At 41.8% G+C, this 21,833-nt stretch overlaps 1 protein-coding gene across 5 annotated transcripts; it reads right to left on the bottom strand.

The window, feature by feature from the left end:
- Positions 1-767: 767 nt before the first annotated feature.
- ankrd50l (ankyrin repeat domain 50-like) lies at positions 768-17,892 on the bottom strand. Of its 5 annotated transcripts, none has more exons than XM_032529991.1 (5): positions 17,593-17,892; positions 13,914-14,003; positions 13,214-13,797; positions 5,235-5,452; positions 768-4,847 (listed from the first exon to the last, which is right to left on the bottom strand). In XM_032529991.1, exons 3-5 carry the CDS (start codon positions 13,639-13,641, stop codon positions 2,179-2,181), a joined length of 3,315 nt encoding a protein of 1,104 aa, XP_032385882.1. In that variant the 5' UTR covers positions 13,642-13,797; positions 13,914-14,003; positions 17,593-17,892; the 3' UTR covers positions 768-2,178. The 5 variants fall into 5 exon arrangements, with proteins under 5 accessions (XP_032385882.1, XP_032385881.1, XP_032385878.1 ...); XM_032529990.1 differs by lacking the exon at positions 17,593-17,892 and adding an exon at positions 14,109-14,335; XM_032529987.1 differs by lacking the exon at positions 17,593-17,892 and adding an exon at positions 14,109-14,335 and having other exon boundaries at positions 13,214-14,003.
- Positions 17,893-21,833: the final 3,941 nt, after the last annotated feature.

Genomic DNA, 21,833 nt, shown 5'->3' with positions numbered 1-21,833 from the left:
AAATGTAGCTCCCAAAGTCTGAGTAGGTGAAATGTTTCACTAATACAACCCATCCCAAAAGTGGATGATAAAACACACTTGGGCCTGCATGCAGACCCCTCCCTTCTCCAGTTTCTAACCTATCCAAAATTGCTTGGTTTTACACTCCCAGGTGGCAACCATCAGCCCACTAACAGACTTTCATCTCTGCATGATGCTACATCAGAAGCTTTCTGCAACTTACAGTAGTAAAGTGCATGAAATAAAACATAAACACACTTCTTTCACAAATGAAGCAGACAGCAAAGAGGTAGACATTGTTATGGCACCGTTTGCCACTTTAATGAATGAATGTAATTAAACATTAATCCGATGGAAAATGATAAAAGAACTCAAAATGTCTTTGGGCCGCCACACAAGTTTTGGAATTAACAATCCTCCCACATCCACCCTCAGTTTTTATGGTCCAATTTTCACTTTCCTTCCTGTTTGCTCACAGACACGCACTGTTAGCAAGCCAAATTGGTTCAGTACACTTGGCTGTCTTTTATAGTTTTGTATCATAAACCCCGCACTGGGTTAGGCTTTTGGTAAGCTTGCTTTTCTTGAAACTGTTTTTGGTTGTCAGCACTGGACCTATGTGGGGTGTACACCACTTTATAGTAAATATTAAAGGCTTCAATAAAGATCAAGGCCACAAGTTTTAACCCTTTTGAAAAGGTGTTATGCTTAAAAAAAAAGGTATTTCCTTGCAAAAAAAAAATTTAAACAAAACATAACAAAAATAGGGTGGGTTGAAATTAACACAGTTTACAGCCCTTTTAAAATTAAAGACGTCGTTAAGCCCTGCCAACACCCCCAAAAGGAAACGGAAAGGCGGAATGAACTTTGATGTCATTTTTTTTTCTCCTTGGTTTTCTAAAGGGGGTGGAGAAAGGACCACTCCTTTTTTTTCCGCCCAAAAGGTCTCGTGAAATAAAAAAAAACGCTTTCCTCTTTGAACGAAAAAAAATTCCTCTCCCCAAAAAAAAAATTTGTCATTTTGAATTTAAATTTTTGTGGATGTTTAAAAATGTTTTGCCACTTTTGGGGTTTTGTCCCCAAAAAAATACCCTTTAAAAAACCCCACTGGGGGCAATTTAGTTTTTTAAATTTAAATAATATTTTTTTTCAAAATAAAAAATTACAATCCCTACAATTTTAATTTAAAAATAAAAAAAAAAAAAAAATGCGCAAACTTCACATGGAGATGCTGGACAGAGAGTTTTGGTTGATAAATTACTTTTTTTAAATTTTGCTGTGAAATTTTTTTTCCAATTCCCCCTTTTAATCTTAAAGTAAAGGTTTGTAAAAAAAGGTAAAATGCAAAACTTTATCACTATGAGCAAAAGTAGGGGGTTCTTTTTGAAAGGCTCCTGGGGGCCCCCAAACTGCTTTGAGGGCCCTTTTTCAGATTAAGCCTGGGTCTTGGTTCTAGAAACCCAAAACACCCCTTGGAAAGGCACAAAAGGGTTGGGGGGGGGAAAAAAACTGTAGTAAGCAGGTGACAAAATGTTCTTCTGGGGTTGAGAATCCCAAGCTTCCCCTTGAAGTTGGCTCTGTAGCCTTTTGGTACCCAGAGGAGGACTTTCTCGTTTTTAGCCCTACTGCGGGGGGCTGTTTCCCCTGGCTTATCCGGGGAACATGACGAGTCCTTTCCCACCCATATGAAATCCTGTCTGGTTTTTAGGTTTGAGTTTTTTTGTTCATTTTGTATATATTCAAGTCCCAACAAAACCTTTCTGGGGCAGTTCGCATTTTGCCCATGGCAGAGATTTTGCAAACAGGGAAAGGGGGGCTGCCCTTTTGGTGTCTTGCTGTTTCCCATGGAGGCGCCAGCGGCCCTCCCGGGGTGGGGGGAGGGTGGGGGGGACACTACACGCGGGCATGATGCTGGGATTGCTAATGAAGCGGGCGTGGCGGGGGCGGGCTGCCCCGGGCCAGGGTGGGGGGGAATGAGGTTTGGGAGTCTGCGTAGAGTGGAAGGTTCTGCGTGGGCCGGAAAAGATCTGAAGAGGGGAGGTTAGCAGCAGCTGTGACACCCCTCCATTACCCCCAAGACCCCAAAAAGGGACTTTTTGGGTTTTTGCAGAAGACGTATTGGGGTTAGGCAACGGCCCAAAATTGGCTTGGATCCTAGCTCTCCAAACCCTGACAATGTTAAAGTGCCCATGTTTCCCCAGCCTTTTGATGGACTGGGGGCCAAATTTTACCCATGTTTGGATTACCCTTTCCAAAGTTTTTGCAAAATGTTTCTTTCCCCTCCTGGGCAGCAATACTCAGAGCTGTTGCCTTCTGGTGACAAGCAAGGTCTATATTGACACCACTGCTATCAAGGAGACAACGTCCTACTTTAGCATGTCCTGTCCAAGACACTGAATGCATTGGTGGTCTCCCCTCTGTATCCTGTACATTGGGGTTTGCCCCATGCTTTAAAAGTAGTTCTACCATCTCCACACACCCCTGCCAGCAAGCCACATGAAGCGCTGTACGGCCCTCAGAGTCTCTAGACTCCAGGGGCACCCCCCCCTTCTCTATGAGGAGAGTAGCCTTTTCAAGGCGATTCTCCAACACTAGGAGGTAGAGCAGAGGCCTTCCCTCTGCATCCCGGACATCAGTATCAGCCCCTCGCCTCATAAGAAGCTCTGCAACCTCAGCATGGCCCTCCAGGAGTGCAGCACTCAAGGCAGAATGTCCATCGTACGCCCTGTGATCAATGGGAGAACGTCTGTCCAACAACAGCCTGACAGTGCTCCAGTGACCTTCCTGGGCAGCCAGTATAAGAGGGGTGCGTCCTTCAATATCCATCTCTCCAACACGTGCCATGCTGCCTCGCTCTGTCAAAGCAGCACACACACCCCGATGGCCTTCACAAGCAGCAGCGTGCAGTGGAGTCCAGCCAAGGTCATCCTTGTGGTTCTCGTCCAGGCCTCGGTCCAGCAGGGCACGGACAACCTCAACGCTGCCTCTTGCTGCTGCAAGGCAGAGTGCCGTCCTGCCTTCACAATCAATGGCATCCACAGCTGCTCCCCAGAAAAGCAGCCGTGACACTGTCTTCATGTGGCCCATTGCTGCAGCTGCCAGTAGGGGAGTAACAGCAGCTGCAGCAGGGACATTGCCATTAGGGCCAGCAGTCTCATCTATATCAGCACCAGCTTCTAACAGAAGCTCAACTACATCGGCATGGCCCTCATAGGCTGCAAGAAGCAATGGTGTCATTCCATCATGGTCTCTGTGTCCTGGATCTGCTCCACGCTCCAGCAACAGACTTGCTACCTCACCATAACCTTTGACCCCTGCTGCTGTAGGGACACAGAGGGCAGCGACTGACAAAGCAGTGCGCCCATCTCCATCAGCTAAGTTAACTTCTGCATTGTGGTCCAGCAATATCTCCACAGCTTCATGGTGTCCCATATAGGCAGCAACAATAAGCGGCGTGCGGCCCTTGCTGTCAGCTTTATCCACCTGTGCCCTATAGTGCAGCAGGGTCAGGACAATTTCCTCATGCCCCCCCCAGGCAGCAGCTCTGAGAGCAGTTCTGCCCTCAGCGTCACATCCATCCACATCTGCTCCTGAATCTAGTAGAAGCCGGACAGCCTCGCTGTGTCCTCCCCAAGCTGCAGAGCGCAATGCTGTCCAGCCTTCATTGTCGTGATGCTCCATCATCCGCACTGCAGTTTCTGGCTCCTGGCTTTTGGTCCATTCAAGGAACACAGACAACACTTTGACATGACCCTGCCTGGAAGCCAACGTCAGTGGCGTTTGACCCTGGTGATCACTAATCAGTGGATCAGATCCATGTTTCAGGAGGAGTTCAGCTACGTTTGCAGAACCCTCATGAGCCGCAATGGCTAGCAAGGTCTGTCCATCTGTAGAAATAGGCTGGTTTACAGACACCCCACTGCCTAGCAGCTTCTTTACAGACATCTCCCTTTCAAACGCCTCTCGTAAATTTGTTCCCTCTTCTCCTGTGTAATGCACTCCAACCCTTAGGTCTGCATCTGAAAAACATGTTGCAGAGACTAGCCCACTCCTTGTTAAAAGCTGAAAGACTTCCTGACTGACCAGAACAGGAGGATGGCTTATGGATGTGGTGAGGGCACTACTGCCGACAGGAGTAAGAGCAGGCACACCTGCCCACAGCATCCACAGGGCCAATAATGAGGGTTTATCTTTATGGTGACCTGAGCAAACTAAATGTGTGGCAAGCTGGCAAGTGTCCTCAATGTCCAGGTGGGGTCCCTGCAAAGTCAAAGCCATAGCAAGCATGCTGTGACCTTCTGTTCTGCTACAGAGGTACTTCTGTGTGCAATACTTAACATCCGTCAGCCACTCAGCAAAGCTGGCATGAAAAAGTAGTTTGGTGTCCCCAGGGCCATTGATCAAGAGAGGTGCAAGGGTTCGGAGCTTGTTCTGGAAGTCCTGGATGCTGAGCGGGGTGTCATGTGTCCAGACTGCTGTGAACAGCTGCTGGGGCGTGAGGGGCCTTGGGGCAGCCAAGAGGACATTGAGGAGAGGCCTGACATAGACAAAGAGCCCCCGGGGGAACAGTCTCTGGCATAACCACAGGTAGAGGCCGTTGAGAGTCCCAGGGATGTCTCGGATCTCCCGGAGTCCCACAAGTGCACCTGCCACTCCATCCAGCACACGCTCAAGGAAGAGAAAGCAGCCGCCGCTCTTAATATGCAGCAGATTCAACATGTCAGCTGTGTCAGGGGTGAGCTGACGGCGAAGTGTTGCATCTTCATCTAGACGGCAGAGGATGTACTGCTGGACATCACGGACTGGCGGGGGCTTGCGCAGATCATCCAGACAGAGCCTACGAAAACCTACAACACAGAAAGAGAGTGCAGGTTTTTTTTTAACCCAATATAGTTTTGCATATTTTTCTGGAATGTATCAGTCCAACATTGTGTTATTTGGGTTCTTCTAGTTTTCATCTAAAAAAAAAATATTTTACATCTACTGTGTGCCTAGGTAGTAATTCTAAAAAAAGTATTGTTTGTTAACTGTATGTTTAATAATAATCATTAAAATGAATCAATTAATGTTATACACAAAAAAACAAGAGAAGAACAAACAGTCATTTCACTCCCCAATCAAGGCTGCCGAATATCCACCACATGCAAGCCTGAGGTAGTTCATGTTTAGCCCCACTAACATAATAGCATCTTAAAGTGCAACGTCCACAAAGATGAGTTATTCTTTCTTCTTACCTGAGAACATCTTGGACACAGCCTTGTTGTGGCGGCGGACAGAGCAGACCAGCAGCAGCCAGCTGGGCAGCAGGTGTTGATTGGCGGCCAGGAGCTGTGCAATGGAGCCGCTGTTCCCGTTTCCTTCTCCTGCTCCATACCCAACATCCAGGGCGTCCACCACCACCAGCAGCGTCTGGGCGGGAGGAGGAAGGTCCAACAGGGGTCCCAACACTGCTCTAAAGGATGTGAGAAAGAGACAGACACACAAAGAAAGAGATTAAATGCAAGTCGGCCGTCAAAAAATGCAGAAGGGCAGATGAGGGAGTTGAAAGTAACAGTGTGAGCATTTTCTTTTATATTGACTGCAGTGTAATAACTTCACTGCAACACAGCCGGCTAAACATTTTAAATATAAAGTCAGTGACACAAAATGAGATAATTCAATCACTATGCAGGCAGCTATTTTGCCATACCTACTTAAGGCAACTCCACTTTTTTTTGCTTTTGCTTTCCATTTCACTCATTTTACAAATAATCTTACCATACCTCTCAGATTGTTAGACACACAGTCAATTCAAATCATTTCAATGTAAACAACAGGCATGTCAGTCAAACCAACCTCACAACAGACGACCAAAGCAAAATGTTTCTATCAGCGACATAAGCAGGCAGTGTGACTCAAATTTGGGTTTCTCCTGACCTTTTACTCTGTAAACTGTAATATTGAGACATTTACCTCAAACGTTTAACTTTGAAATACAGCTGTGATTAAGGAACAGAAATAGCAAACATTGTATCTTCTACTGTGATTAAACACTGGAATTGGAGGTAAAACAGTGAAACAAAAACAAAAAAAATTCCAGTGTAACTTTGAAGTGCACAGGCAGCACCCACACCCTGTTGTGATCTGATGGTGACTCAGGTTAATGGAACTTCTGAAAAATTCTGCTCCACCCCCCACCCCCACCCTCACAGGTGTACACAGTTTATATACACACACACAATCCTAACATACTGTAGCATACTTGTAATGTGCACCTCTCCTTTTTAAGTACTTCCACTGACTATATTAATTTCAGGACCTTTAAAACACACAAAAATGGTCCACAAACAATAACACATGAAAAAGAATGTCTTTAAGAAAACATGTCTTCAATGAGGACCTGAACCCAGTGCGGGAGCACAGAGATCAAATGTTTTTTGGACCTCCAGGCTACTATTCCTGAATCTAGACTTAAGACCTGAGGCAAGTTTATCTGGGGAGAATGAAATACTGCAGTCATCAAGATTGTATAGCACTGTTGGAGCATGAAAACTTCATGATGACAGTGCAAGTTGAGGGAGGTGGAGGCGCTTCCAGATGAATACTGTGGCTGCAGTAAAAATATGCAAGACAAAGACACAAACATCTTCTGACACCTCTGATAATGTTATGGCAACTGTATAGTAATAGTAGTTATTATAGGAACCCATGTTTACCTTGTCCTAACTAAGCCAAACAGTGTCAGACCTGTGTTTAAACTGGGCCTGGTGAGGGTTGTAAAGGAGTAGTTAGTGGATCACTGACATCTTCAGCCAGTCTGTTGGTCAGCCCACAACTTTGGTCCAGAAATCTCGACAACTATTTGATGGATTGCATAAAAGTTTTGTTTTAACATTCATGTTGCCCATAGGATTAAGCCTAATGACTTTGGTGATCCCCTCACTTTTCCTCTTTGTTGTTTGTTGGTCGTTGGTTTACGACCAAAATACATGGAATATTCCCATCAGTATTAGCCGTGCTAATTGGCAAATACTAGCATCCTAGCAAATTAAACTTAGATAGTGAACATGGTAACCATTATACCTATACCTGTTTCACATCTGCAGGTTAGTTCTCTTACTGTGAGCATTTTAGCATTTAGTTCAAAGCGCCACTGTGCTTTCAGACAGCAGTACAGAGCCAATAGCGTGGCTCTACACTTGTTTTTTTCTAGTCTACCTTCTTACTTGTTTGATACTTGGAACATTTAATGAACGTCTGCAATTCAATTTTCTTAAATACATGGACCTACTGATCTATCCCAGACAGTGTTTGATATGTTCTGTCTTTTATAACTATATAAAAATGTCATAAAACTAAATACACAACACCGTACCTATAGTGGCATACTGAATTGCCATTGTAAACATTTCAGATGCAACATTAAATAACCTGAACGCATTTTTACCAGGCCTCGTTTCAATCTGTGTTCCGAATAGCAGAGATTTGTACAGAACTAACATATTGACAGCGGTCTTGTTTCAAAGGTGACAAACAATGATTAACCTTCGACAGTTTGGTATGAATGGGTCACACAGAGGCTAAACTTGATTATCAATTATCCTGCAACCAACACAGGGTGTATGCTTGTGTGTGTGCTGTCATTAGTGTTAATGGCTATATTTAGAAATGAGCAGAAGGACCAGTCACCTTTAGTCCAAGCAGGGCTGTTTTTTTTTAACCTGATTTTTATAAAAACCTAGAAAAACCTTTTATGTTTTCAGCTTTTTCAGCGTGTTTCCGGTGCCTAATAATAGCAAAGTGAGCAATGTTTCCAATCAGACTAGACCGCTACCGGGAAGGAAACAGCTCCAGCAGTGTTTATAAAACACCATGGATAGATTATTTAACCTGTAAACAGAGCTGTTGTGGCAGAGATGCATGACAGTTTTATGAGAAGTTTACTCTGGCAAGCACAGAAGCTTGGTTAATTAATCAGAAGCAGAAGCCTGTGAAGTTGAATAAGTAACTACAAGCAGGGTCATTAGCTGAACGTGTTAAGGTCAACAACAAAGTAGCAGGCTCAGATTTAGTATTCGCGTAGGGAGTGGGGACTGAAATTTAACAACATCACAGATGACTAATCATCCATAACAATTAGACTTTGGCAAATGATGCATCAAAAATGTCTGCCCTGTTTAAGCTACTCTCATGAAATTGTGCATTACTACATGCACCATATATGATTCTGAAAAACACAAATTAACTATTAGCGCCCCCATTAAAACGTCCATAAACTATTACATTTATCCTCACTTAATGTACATTTGAACTAGCATCGTTTATGGGTGTATTTTGTTTCAGACTTTAGCCCAGGAAAGTATTCAGCATTGGTGAAAAGCCGCCCACATCCTGACACGTCTCAAAATAAGTTAGAATAAACAGTCTAACAGTCTAAACAGTAATGAGACTCAAAGATATGGCATTTGCTGTGTGAAATAGCACATATCATTTCAACCTGAAGGAAAAAAACTACATTTTTTATGGTGTGGGTTGAGTGTCTTTCAAGTAAGGTGTCCTGCCTCTGCTATAAAAAAAACAGCAGTAACCCCTGTGGTCATTTTATACTTGCAGCAAAAAAAAGTTTATTTCCATAATTCATTAATCCATCCACAAATAATTCAATCAATAGTGAATAAATGCCCATCACAAGATCTTTAATTACTTATTTTATGTGTACAGTCTAAAATTCAAAAAATATTAAGTTTACAACAATTAAAAAAAGAAAGAAAAGTAGCAAATCCAAAAATTTGACAGGCTGGAAGCAGCAAATGTTTGCCCTTTTTTGATTGATTTGCTGCAGTGGAGAATCAAAGAACCTTACCCAAGTACTTTAGGACAGTTTTTGAGGTACTTGTACTCTACTGCTGTTTTCTACTACTTCTACTTTTTGTAATGTAAAGGTGTTTCAAGCCATTCCAGCGTGGTATAGAAAGCCTGCAGGAAGATTTGCGTCAGTTCTCATTCATGTTCAATGAGCTAAGCTGCTTGACTCTGATTGGCTAAGAGCTAGCCAATGAGAGCCTAGCTATAAGCATCCTTTACCCAGCGCAACTAGGAGAGCTCATGATGATAATAAGCTCAGGCAACATGACATCAGACTGACCAGCTGTTTTAATTGGCCGGATTTCTCTGATTATTTCTTTTCAGTGGCTAGAGCTGACAGAGGAGGTAGCAGTTCATATTCCCATTCTCAACATAACACAAACACATATCGACCTAACATGTTTTAAAAAATGCAAGTAAAAACGGTTTAGTGTGGCAGGGTACCTTTAAGTATATTTTGATTTGAACTTCCACCACTGTTGATTTGTCTTCATGCAACACATTGAAATTAGTTACGGTGACGGGACCGTTTTCTCCACTTAAGAGAAAACGTTTTCTCCACTAATATACTTGGTGTGTGTGTGTGTTGTGGTGTGTGTGTGTGTGTGTGTGTGTGTGTGTGTGTGTGTGTGGTGTGTGTGTGTGTGTGTAAAAGCTTCTATTAATCATATAAAATCTTTTTTTTTTTTTTTCTGGATTTTTTTCTGCAGTAAGTTGAGACATGTGGCTATGGTACTAGTACTGTGTGTAGCCCATCTGATATGTTCAGTGTTTTCCCAATCATGTTACAGATGCTTTACTTGGACGGAAATAGAAAACCTCCATTCTAACCTCTGTAGTTCTGCGTCAGTGAGGCCTAGAATCACACTGACACTTGGAACACAAAATTGAGGGTGTTAGCTTCCCAATGAACTTCCACATCCACATCCCAGGGGGCCAAAGTATACGGGAGCTGTATCACTTTTATTTTAGTAAAACATTTAGGCAAGAAAGCATGTATTTAAGTGTGTTTAAAGAGGTTAAATGTATTTTTGATTAATTACTGGTTTCAGTAATAAACCTAATGTGCTGTATGAGAAATACAGACCTATTCAGGTGAACAATACAGGCCACACCAAGAAAAGGTCTTTAGTCAGAGAGCTTCACATCAATCTAGCATCTTCCTGCAAGATATTACAAGCCAAGCCTTAATGTGTCAATTATATTATTACAGTAAGACATTGCCCCACGCGGTAGCCTTGACTTTTATCATTGAGGATATCCTGCAATTAAAAGCACATTTAAACCCTGCCCTGTTTGACAACTACATCTGGGTTACAACAAGCTTATCATAACTCTATTTGCTTGAGTCATCTGATTAAAGCGACACTCCCTCACCGGGCACACGTTCAGCGCTGTGGTAGAGGAAGTGTAATGAACCTTTTATTGCCGCTTTAAGTTTACCGCTCCATTCAGCCCACATAGTCCTGGACACAGGGCTGTGGGTGACCTTTGAACCTGAGCTTTAATTCAACTTGTAGATGTTAGTATGTCACAAATTAAAACCAGGTTTCCTCACATCAAAACATATTATTCCGGTACTCAGTATCACTTCACAGGCTACAATCAGATCAGAGCTCTCAGGCCACCAGGTGGTGGTTTTCTAACTTAACCTAGAGTAAGACTCATTCACGCCTTTATCTCCTCTTGCTCTACCTAAATCAAGCAACTCCAACTGGTCCAGAACGCAGCCGCCCGAATCATCACCCGCACCAAATCCTGGCACCACATCACTCCAGTCCTAAAACAACTCCAATGGCCAGTGGCCTACACAATCCTGATCCTCAACTCCAAAGCCCTCCACCATCTGGCCCCCTCATATCTCACGGACCTCTTCCCCCTACCAACCCTCACGGCCCCTCAGGTCCACCTCAGCCAGTCTCCTCTCCATCCACAAGTCCAGCCTACCGCAGTTTTGGGGACACAGCCTTCTCCCAGGCAGCTCCCAGACTCCCCTCCCCCAAGAGATCCGCACCTCTGAGTCCCTCATCATCTTCCGGTCCCTCCTCAAAACCTCTGCTTATCCGTAGCCCCACACCCCCCTCCCTTTTCATCTGTGCCTAAATCTTGTTTTGTTTTATTTTGCTTTGTTTTTTACCTTGCCCTGTAAAGCGACTTTGAGTTGTTGAAAAGTGCTATATAAATTCAATTTATTATTATTATCATTATTCTTCTTCTTATTATTATTTTTTATATTTGCTGCACTGAGCCTGTTTTGAGACATGTGTGAAGAGTTGTATTTGGTATGAGTTTTGCAGGTGATGTGAACTCAGGTAGGTTTTGGTGAAACGTGTACATTCAAAAGTTGTTTTAGTTGTGCGAGAGAAAACTCAGAGTGGACAGACTAGCGAGCTGCCTCAATTTACCCTGCAGAGGGTAAGGAGCAGTTAACCATAGTCCACATAAATCAACTGGAGTTTAAAATTCCAACACAAAGAAAGCGGAAGGAAGCAGGTACTGGTTGAAAAGACATGCATCTGGCAGAATTTGCGGCAGCACCAGAGCAGTCCTGGAATTGGAACGATTGTGGATATAGACTATTGCTCAGGTCACTGTTAGTAATGCAAACTGTGGTAAGAGTTTTGCACAGTCTTTAATTGTGACCAGTGTCATTTAGCAATCAAGACAAACTGTAATGACTTGATAACTACAACCAGTTGCCTCAAGACATACATCCCATGTATGCCCTTTAATTGAAGCAACTGAAGCCCATGTTTCAACAGTTTGTCAACGGCTGTTCTCACATGGCAATGTTTTGCCCGCTGCCACTTTCTCCCACAAGAGCTCCAAACACAAACAGTGTCTGGCTGTGAGCCAGTCTGAGAGGCATGAGGAATCCAGCTAGGTACTTAACACCAGAGGTAAGCAAACACAGGAGGAGCGTGAAAGGGTTCAGACTCATTGCAGAGCAAACACACCGGGAGAGAATGAAAAAGTCCTGCAGAGGAGAGTGACTTCGCTGACTGGTGCTGAGATGGTCACTGGGGTACTAGAGGCATTTTTCACTTCTTTGTTCTTTTTTCTCCTCTCTGAAAGGAAAGTTGTGTCGTAAATAACACTGTAGCATTCATTCACACTGGAGGCCCATTGTGTGTGCTGTGAATGGGCTGCATTATGAGTGGAGAAATAAATATAAGATGAAGAAGAATAGCTGCCGTCTTTTTCCTGTGACTGTTGTGGCCTCTCTTTGCTACAGCAACGGCCACTCGTTTTGGTTTTTTACATTTACAGGCTTTGCAACTCTTTTTGTCTGTTGACAGTCTAAACACCTGCATAGAATCACCTCTGTTTATACAAGAAGAGGTGCAAACTCAAAGCTGTCTCGGATCTTTTTCCCACAACATGAGCAGGAGTTGCTGCTGTGTTTGACACAATCACTATTTTTTCTAGGCTGAGTGGGGAGCTTTTAATTTTTTATTATAGTGTTGCTGCCATTGCAATGAGGGCTGATAATCCAGTATCATTACTAGTTAACTTGCAGTGGAATCAGAATCGTACATCATATACTTGTCCAACGTAGTGATGCTAGGCAAACTTATAAACTGACAAAATCGGTTTCTTTCTTTTTTAACAGCACAACATGTTTTGAGCATTAATTGGATTGATTTTGCATACACATCCTATAGTGTGTGATGTGAAATCTCAGTACAGTAGAAAATTGATTTAGTCTCATAATACCCAACCCTACTGATCACGGAAAAGTTTTGTCATTTTGATTTCAAATCAGCCAGCCATAGGTTTTACTGTTGCAATAGGCTACAAATTAATTAAGATAACCAAGCAAGCTTTTATGTTACAAAACAATAAATGGCTCCTTAATGTGTCTATGATCTTAAATCTAAGCTTGTCTGGTGGACAACAGACTAGGTTACATTCCCATGACTCATAATCGGTTGTCACATCTAAAATAACCACAAACCAATGTTTTTGGTCACCACAATCAAATGTTGGAACCGACCATTTACAAAACAAAAAAAAGGAACTTGTGGCACAGGTTCTCACTGTGTTGTTTTCACCAATAAACCACTTGTTTCCCTTTTGACACATGTCAGATGCAACTTTGTTCAGCTGCTCCTGCTTTCATCAACAATAATCTCCATTTACAGAATGTGATGCCACACGTGTACATTTTGCTGTGTGGAGCTGGGAATGAGCCTCACTCTTGAACATGCACACACATGCCAAGCGCCTGCATGAGTTTCAGGCTTGCTACCTTTGGTTAACTTTTCTCTCAACCTTGTACTCTCCCTTCAATAAAGAATAAACCTCAGTTCGACTGTCACATCAAAACTTTTCTAAAGTAAAAGTCTGAAGAAAATGTGATACAAACCTCTTGAAGGTATCATCGGGGTCTCTTTGACAGGTGAGAGGCTCCAGAGAAGCGGATACAGATGAGCTGTTGATGATCTCTTTGTACCCAGAAGAAAGGAGAGGTGAGGCCCTCAGCTGCTCCACCAGGCCCAGGACAAACCTCCACAGGACCGTACTCCTCTGGTCCTCCCTCTGGCAGAAGTGGGAGGCCAGGCAGCGTGGTGCCAGCCCGACTGCCAGACCTTCCTTCGAGCTGGGCCACACCACCTCAGTGCACAGAGCGGTCTTCCCGGCGCCGGGGCCCCCCATCACCAGCAGCCCTGCCGGTTGCCCTGGCACAGAGCGGCTGTCCAGGCAGCGTCGTAGCTTGTCCAGGGCCCATTCCCGGCAGTAGAAACGTCGGCCCTGGAGCAAGCTGGAGCTGCTGCCAAATCCACTGCTACTCATTTGTTCCTGGGTGTTTGACTTCCAGGCGACAACTCACTGCTCTGAACTCCACGTTCCACCATGCTCCTCCAGTAATTGTACTCTGACTTTTAGGTTGAGCTGCAGCTGTTAACACCTCTGGTTTGAGACAGCTCTGGGCATTTCCTGACAGAGTTCCTGAAAGTGGTGCATCAGGTGATTATTATCAGTGGCTGTCTGTCCCCTTCAGGTCTAGAGGTGTAAGGCTGACGAGCAGATGAGTCAGAAAAAGGTTAAGTCAGCTGATTGTTCACCTCTTAATTTTCTTCATTCCACTTTGTCATGATCGGTGTGTTGCAAGGTTTGATACGCCACAGCGAAGGAGAGGATCCATGGTTGTGAAGCTGTTCCGTCAAAAATCAGAAATCAGAAAGAGGGAAAAGGAATGAGTCAAGAGGAAGTGACAACATGTTTTTCACAGATATAATGACACAGTATCTCACCCCTACCCTGACTGAGTGTTCCTTAATTTTTCAATTACAGCTACAGTCTTCCCTTCTTTCAGGTTCTGTGCCGCTTCTTTTAAGATTTCGAGCATCAATCCCAAACTGCAGCTTTAGCATGAAATGTCATTTTCCTTTCTCACGCTTTCAGCTCTTCACAACCCGTGGTTGCTACTTCACACCTCCCTCTCTCCATCTATCTGTCTCTCATGCTCTCCGGTTTTTCCTGTTCTGTTTTTTTGTATCCTCCCTCCCTTGGTGTTTCTCGGCATGTCGAGACATGCACCGAAGAGCAGAGAGAGAGGGGAGGACTCATGTAGCTGTTAGTGACTCAACAGTTGACAGGTGGGAGGAGTTACCTGGGATCAAGGTTCAGTCGAAGGGCAATACTACAACTCAAGCTTTGGTTTCAGGTGATTTATCCATGTAAAAAGTCACATCAGGGCGTTGAAGATTTGTTCCATGAAATTTGCTTTTAATCTTCTGAGGGACCGTTGTCATCACAGCATGACTCTTGAAATTAATTTGACTTCACTCTTATAGTTAAATATAGAGCTGACAACAACTAATTAGATCAACAAAGACTTAATTTAGACACTTCGGAAAATTGATTAATTGTTTATCAAGCAAATAGAAAGAAAGAAATCTGTGGTTTCAGATTTTTAAAATGTAGGGACTTGTTGTTTTTTCTCAGTTTAATATATATCATTGTTAATTGATTCTTTTAGATTTGGGTGGTTGGTCAGAAAAAACAAGCCACTTAAAAATGTCCTATTGGACTTTGGGATGGTGTGATAAGCCTTTTTCACCATTTTACAGACTAAACAAAAAAAAAGTAATCAACTGATTCATCAATAATTAAAAAAATAATTTATTATAGCCCAAGTTAATGCATTTTAAGTTTATCAGCATAATTTTCAAATAAGGAGTTTCGTGGCAGTTGGGTTTTGCCCACCCTAGTGATTTTAAAATGATACTTTTTTTTTTACAATTTTATTATTATTATTTGAAATCCTTGTTTGTTTAGCCTTAATTTGAGGTGTACATATACAGTTTGTCCTAAAACTTTTCTCTCTAGAGGTTTTCAAACTGATAAAAAGCAAACTTAGCCATACTGCCATTTTATATTCATGTAGAATAAACTGCACCTGAAGTCAATAAAACTTAGACCTTGGAAAGCTGCTGTCAATCTGAAGACTTGCAACATAGAGAGTTAAATGAGTAGTAGTAGTTGGTGTAAAAAAACTGCTTTCAAATTAAGTACAGCAATTCAATTTTTTGGTTTTACAAGCTGCCACATTTCTTCCCACTGTATGATTCATTGTGCGCAATTTCCACTATGCATTCATTTTGCTCCACATGTCCATCGACAGCACACTCTACATTCAATCAATTTTAGACTAAATGCTACCACTTCAATAAGTGAATATAAAAACCAAACATGAATCAAGCTGAGGAATGTCAAAGGCTTCTGTGACAAAGCTAACATGGTAAGTGCTTGGCATTTCAAGTCAATGACTAATTAAACATTAGCTACTCTAAAATGAACTCGCCAGATTATAAATGTGATTAAACACTTGAGACAACTAAGCAGAAAAAAAACTCACTGGTGTGCATGTCGTCTGCATAATGATAGCCTGGTGACAGTATGATTCAGAAAGCTGATTGGAAGCATAATATCCTCCTAAAGGTTGATGACATGTGTCGTACACTTACAACATCTGCTGACGAGTGCCAAATACTGAAAACTAACTGGAAAATGAAGAGATGTGTTGTTTTAGCAGGACAGTGAAGACTGACACCAAGCAGTGAAGTTGTCTACATTCTTGTCATTGCTTGTGGTATTTACAAAGCACTCTAAACTTGGCGTGCAGCCTGTGGAGATGCTGGTGCAGCAACCAAAGCCTGGAGCAGCGTCTTTATAGCGCATCACAGACATGCTGTCTATGTAGCAGTCAAGTAAATTTGATTTATATAGCCCAAACAGGCCACAAACCCTAATTAGGAGGCATGACGTATTTTACTGTAGCTTATTTAATTTAACCGTGGTAGCTGTAAGACACTGCTTCCTGGTCCGTACAGCAGAAATGTATCAGAATTTAACAAACAGTAAAATGTTCAGTGGCAAACGACTTACTTAGACTTCTGCAAGTGCCCGTTTCATTTACTTCAGTTGGAATTAATTGTATCGCTTCATCTAATGACCTCTCCTTTCATTCTTTCATATAAGTTTGCATCCATGCCGATGACATTCACTACGCTAACAAACAAGGCCGCGCCCTCTTAGGAGACAGGAAGTTTCTACCATTTTATGCCACTGGGGCAGCGTAATTGTTAACAGGCTTTGGTCCTGGAAAAGAAAATAGTCTGGCATATGGCCTACACTTCACTTTTTGGATGGATTGAACAAACAGGATATAGCGTGTTAGCTAGTGAACTTTAGGTGCTGGTAGGTAGCCTACATTTTTATTACCTCTGGATGGATCCAGGCTAGCTGTTGCCACCGGTTTTCAGTTTGTATGCTAAGCTAATTTAACCAGCTGCAGGTTCCAGCATCGTATTTACTGTAGTTAAGCTGGTCATATTAAGCATGGACTTAGAGCAAAAAAAAGCAATTAGCCTAGCTTAGCATAATGACTGGAAATAGCTAGCTGGACTATGTCCAAAGTTGAAAACAAATAGGCTCTAAAGCTTATTAACAGGCATACTGCACCACATTTTGTTCCTTCCACAAACAAACACATTTAAAAATGACAATTTGTGTGTTTAAGGCAGAATTGCTTTTTGTTAAGAAATAGCCTAGCTAGCATATATGGCTATCCAGAAGGCAGGAATCTAAGGATGTTGCCAGGCAACCAGCAGAGATGTTGCAGCCATAGACCGTTAATATTAATATATCAATAGATCAATTTATAGACGGTCTATGGTTGCAGCACACAACTTCACCTAAAAACCCAAAATCAAAAAATGGTGAATAATTCCTTTAATTGACTATGTTTGTAAATTAAGACCCATGTTCTTTTGCATGTTTTAAAGGGATTTCTTATAGGATGAATTGGGTCTGTTTAAAAAAATTAAAAAATAACAAACAGATTTGTACTTGTGTGCTTTCAACACACCATTTCTGCTTAATATGCACCAAACGTGGCATTTACTGTTGGCTAGCTACAGCCAATCAGCTGCCTCATAGTCCCATTTGTCTCGCTTTTAGGCTCTACAGGTGATCCTCCACCTGCTTCTCCACGAACAATGGGATGACATTCCCTACAAGCCTTGTCTCCTAGAAAACCAGAATCTAAACGCTAATGTGAGTTTTAGGAACTGACCTCGTTAACCAGGCGCGGTGGTCGACGCCATCGGAAACAACATCACAAGGCGCTGCAAACACTTTGTCAGTTTGTTTCCGACAAAAGTCGCTTAAGTCAGAAATGCTATTGATTTCCAATTAAAAAAAAAATACCGCGACTGAGCTTTTAAATCACGATCTTACCTGTCAGACGCGCTCTCCATCTCCGTCTCCCTCCCCACCGACGAACCAGCACTTTACCGGATTTTAATGACATGTAGATTATCCACTCCCACAATCCTCCACACCATCACAGTAAAGGTGAAGTGATTGTTATTTGTGGCACAGATGTCCGATATTCTTCAAAGATTGTCGTTTTCGCTCATTCCGTCTCTCAGGGGGGCTGCTCCCTGCTTCCGTGCACACTCTCAAAAAGGATGTTCGGAAGGAAGAAAAAGAAAAGACTGTTACAAGGACATCCTCTGCAGGGCTGGTTCAACAAAGATATGTCACACTGGACTACACATTTTTCTTAGTTTTACTGTATGTGTATGGAAGCCCATTTATGCCAGAAAAAAAAGACAATAACATCTAAAAATTGAGGAAATGATAGAAATAAAAATATTCATGCAAACAAGACATTGACATATTGTCAAAATTTCAAAAAGCCAAGACTTTTTAGGCCATTAAGTTTCCTAATTCAGATTTTTTTTTTTTTTAAATGATCTCCTAATGTTGCCTAAATAAGCCATAATTGTTAGGTTACATTGTATCTTAACTGTTTGACTTAGAAACTTAGCTTTTGTATCTCGTGATTCTTACATCGAATTGTGATTTAGTAGCTCGTTGTGTTTTTACCTTACTTTAAAAGATCAGATAATAACTCAAAAAAGTAAGTCAAAACGTTGCATTAGTCTTTAATGTTCATTTACAATGTGCAATGGCTCACGGCTTCCTGGCTGGTTTAAAGGCACAATCTGTGATCCAAACCATAAACAAAGCCTCAACTTCTATGTTAGTAAATGGACAACAAAATAAATCAAATTTTGTTTTGTGATGCTAAAGGTTTGTTAACATTTAAAAATAGAGCAGCGGAACAGGCTTATAGTGACTATTTGATTCATTGTGCCTCAGATTTATACTTTTAAAAAAATCATTAGTTGTGCCTTGACGTCCTATATTCATTATTGGGATGAATTCACTGACACCTGCTGACCAAGAATGTCATTTGCATGGTGTTGACCAGTTTGGAATTGTGTATCCAATACTTCAGCCTTTACTGAATTATCCCATTAATATGATCGTAATTCACAGGTGACTTGAAGACATGATGTTTTTTGTCCAAACCACATAAACTCTGCTTTATATTCTGCTCCCACAGGGGCCTTTAACTGTCCCAACTGAACTCACACTGAAATGAGAAATGACCTTTTCACCCTGATAGCCAATTCTGCACATTCTAACATACTCTTAAAGACTACTAAACACCACAAATCTCTGCTCTTACATAATGACTTGATTTATATACCACACGATACATCCTAGAAGATGTTGTTGTTAACATATATTTGACATGATAATGTCATGAATGCAGCTCATCTCTCAAATGTTCCAATTAGGTGCGTGACACCAAAGACAAATGTACAACGCTAGATTTCTTGATTTTCCGACCTCCTGGTTGCTGTTTCACTTGAGAACTGCTGTGACAAACCCTAAAATAAACAGTATATTTTTAGAATACTTTCTCCAATTCTGTCAGTTTTCTGCTATATTTACAGGGGAGACATCTACTGGATCTCCGTTGTAATTACAGACTTCTTTTAAAACTAGTCAGAAGATGAAACACAATCATGTAACTTTTTTTAATGTCTCACAGAATATGCCTTTTCATTAAGAACACACTTTATTTTGCAAAACAGTTTTGGTTGCAAATATCATTCAAACAAAGTTAATGATTGTTGTGGTTAGCTCTTTTTGTGTGTGTGTGTGTGTGTGTTTGTGTGTGTGTGTGTGTGTGTGTGTGTGTGTGTGAGAGAGAGAGTTCTGGGTTTATCTATTGAGTAAGTTTATTGTACCATTTTGCAGTCTGAATTGTAAGGTATTTAGCTTACAATTTAGCTCATCTTGTAATCAGATCTAAGAATACTTTATTTTATTTTTAAAAAAAAAGAGAGAGAGGGAATGACATGCAGCAAAGGGCCGCAGGTCAAACCCCGGGCCCGCGGGGCTGAGGCGCAAACCTCCATACATGGGCGCCCGTTTTACCAACTGAGCCACCCGGGCGCCCGGTATACTTTACTTTATGAACAACTGCCCCTTTGTGTACTGGCTTTGTGAAACAAAATGAGCACACAGATGCATGTCTCTCAGAGAGAACACAAGGTACAAACAAAGTTTACTAGGTTGTTGAGTTTGTGTGTCTCTTTTATTCAGTTCTGCAAAAAAATTCAACCACAGGCCCCTTTTTATAGTGTCAGAACAAACACACGTTTGGGCTTTTCACCAGTGGAGGGCACAAGAGTTCCACTTCAGTAACCAGAAAATTGTCATGACAATAAAACTTTAGGCATCTGCCCTATATCTGTCTTAGTCTTGTTTCTCTCCAGCACAGATGAGTCAGTGCAGGTGTGATATCATACACTAGGATTTGACTTGACCGCAGGGAGCTTTGGTTTTAGACTGAAATGCGGAAGATGTCAATTCTTATTCATGTGAATCCCCCACGCTGCAGTTGGCAGAAACCCACCTGTAGTTTTTTTTTCTGGTGAATAGTGTCTACAAAATGACAAAGAGTTAGAACCTTCCAGAATATCAGACATGTTTTAAACCCACACAACTCAATTTACACTTCTAAGTCGAGCTTCTAAAATTTCAGAAGATACCAAATGTGTCAGCCTTTATCTAAATCAAAAAGTTAAATTCAAAGATTTTTCACTAACCTTTCGGTGCACAGGACTAATAATACATATTCAAGCTTTGTGGCAAGCCTGCCTGCTGCTGCCTTAATTTATTATTGTTCCGGGATTCAAAACTTAATTTGAATGTTTTTGCCTTCATGTCAAGTCTTAAGTTAATCAAACTTCAGAGCAGTCAACTCTCAAATTCTCATTTTTGTGACTTAAGTCTGACTCAAATCTAAGTCCCAGGTGTCATTCAAAATTTCTTTCATTCAATGTGAAACAGGGGTTGAGAACTTCATTTGCTACACAGAAATGACCTTTCAGCAAACCAGGCCTAATAAAACAGAAGAAGACTTTGATCATTAACAACACAGGCTTTGCAGTGATTTTGGGGTTCTCCCCTCCCATCCCCAGTGACCTGTTGTGCATCATGCAGCTCTAAACTGAGGCAATGGGATGATGTCAGCTTCATTACCGGGGCTGAAGTCTCTGATAACAGCACGCTTCATTGGATCACACAATCCCTTACTTCACCCCACAGCCTGCTGGGATGACAATGGAGGGAGAAACACTGAGGCCCTTCACCAGCCCTGTTATGATGCAACAGTCAACACACACACACGCACGCACGCACGCACGCACACATCAAATCTGGGTAACGAGAACAACATGTTTGTGCTAGGCCGGAATATTCACATTCAAATCTTTTAGTCTGCAGTTAGAAGTTTCTAGTCTAATTATGAACGTACAGTGGAGATGCCACTGCACACAGCTCAATAACACAGTGTGGACTCAAAACAAACAAAAAGTAAAAATAACGCATGCAAAAGGGCCTCAGCAAGCACTTAAACCAAATAAATCCTCCAAAATGGCCATGCAGTTAAATCAACACCTCTCTAGACATGTTCAAACGGAACACTGTAACTTTCAAGAAGGATTTATGGCGACTGAATTAGACTGAATTGGTTTTAGCTAGGTGTACCTGATGAACTAGCAAATATATATGTATATATATATATATATATATATATATATATATATATATAGTGTGGATTTCTGAACCTTTGGCTAAATAAAATAAGCCTATGGATCAAGGACCAATTTCATGAAACATTCATTATGACATATAGTTTCCTTTCACTAACTTTGACAAATTCATTTTGAACAAATGCCGTGCTTATGAGACATGAACGAGCATGCAGGGGCCCTGCAATACTCACTAAAGTATCCATCAACGGTCCCATCAACTACTTTTATGAGAACGTGTTGCATGTCCAGTATTGAGTAAATTATATAATTACTGCTATCAAGCACCAGCTACTCTGATACAACATTTTATCTCTACTTCCAACTCAAGGGGCCTTTGTGCTTGCAAACGTTATGCCCCCTCTGCTCTCTCTACCTCTGCACTGTGTTGGCAGCCAGTGGCCCCAGTCAGGACTCATTACTTATCCAGTGAGTGGAAAAAGAGTCACTAGCTGGATATCAGAATTTTCAAAACAAAGACTTTAACTGTCACAATCAATATCAATATTTTAAGCCCAG

This window comes from Etheostoma spectabile, chromosome 11 (genome assembly GCF_008692095.1).
Source record: "Etheostoma spectabile isolate EspeVRDwgs_2016 chromosome 11, UIUC_Espe_1.0, whole genome shotgun sequence".
Lineage (NCBI taxonomy): Eukaryota > Metazoa > Chordata > Actinopteri > Perciformes > Percidae > Etheostoma > Etheostoma spectabile.
This window is presented reverse-complemented; position numbering and strand designations above follow the sequence as displayed.

Excerpts from the sequence above, each read along its gene's own strand:
- ankrd50l (XM_032529991.1), bottom strand. The coding sequence starts at position 13,641 with ATGAGTAGCAGTGGATTTGGCAGCAGCTCCAGCTTGCTCCAGGGCCGA. Across the intron at positions 5,453-13,213 it reads CCCGATGATACCTTCAAGAG|AGCAGTGTTGGGACCCCTGT; the intron begins GTTTGTATCACA and ends CACATCCTTTAG. Across the intron at positions 4,848-5,234 it reads TGTGTCCAAGATGTTCTCAG|GTTTTCGTAGGCTCTGTCTG; the intron begins GTAAGAAGAAAG and ends TCTGTGTTGTAG.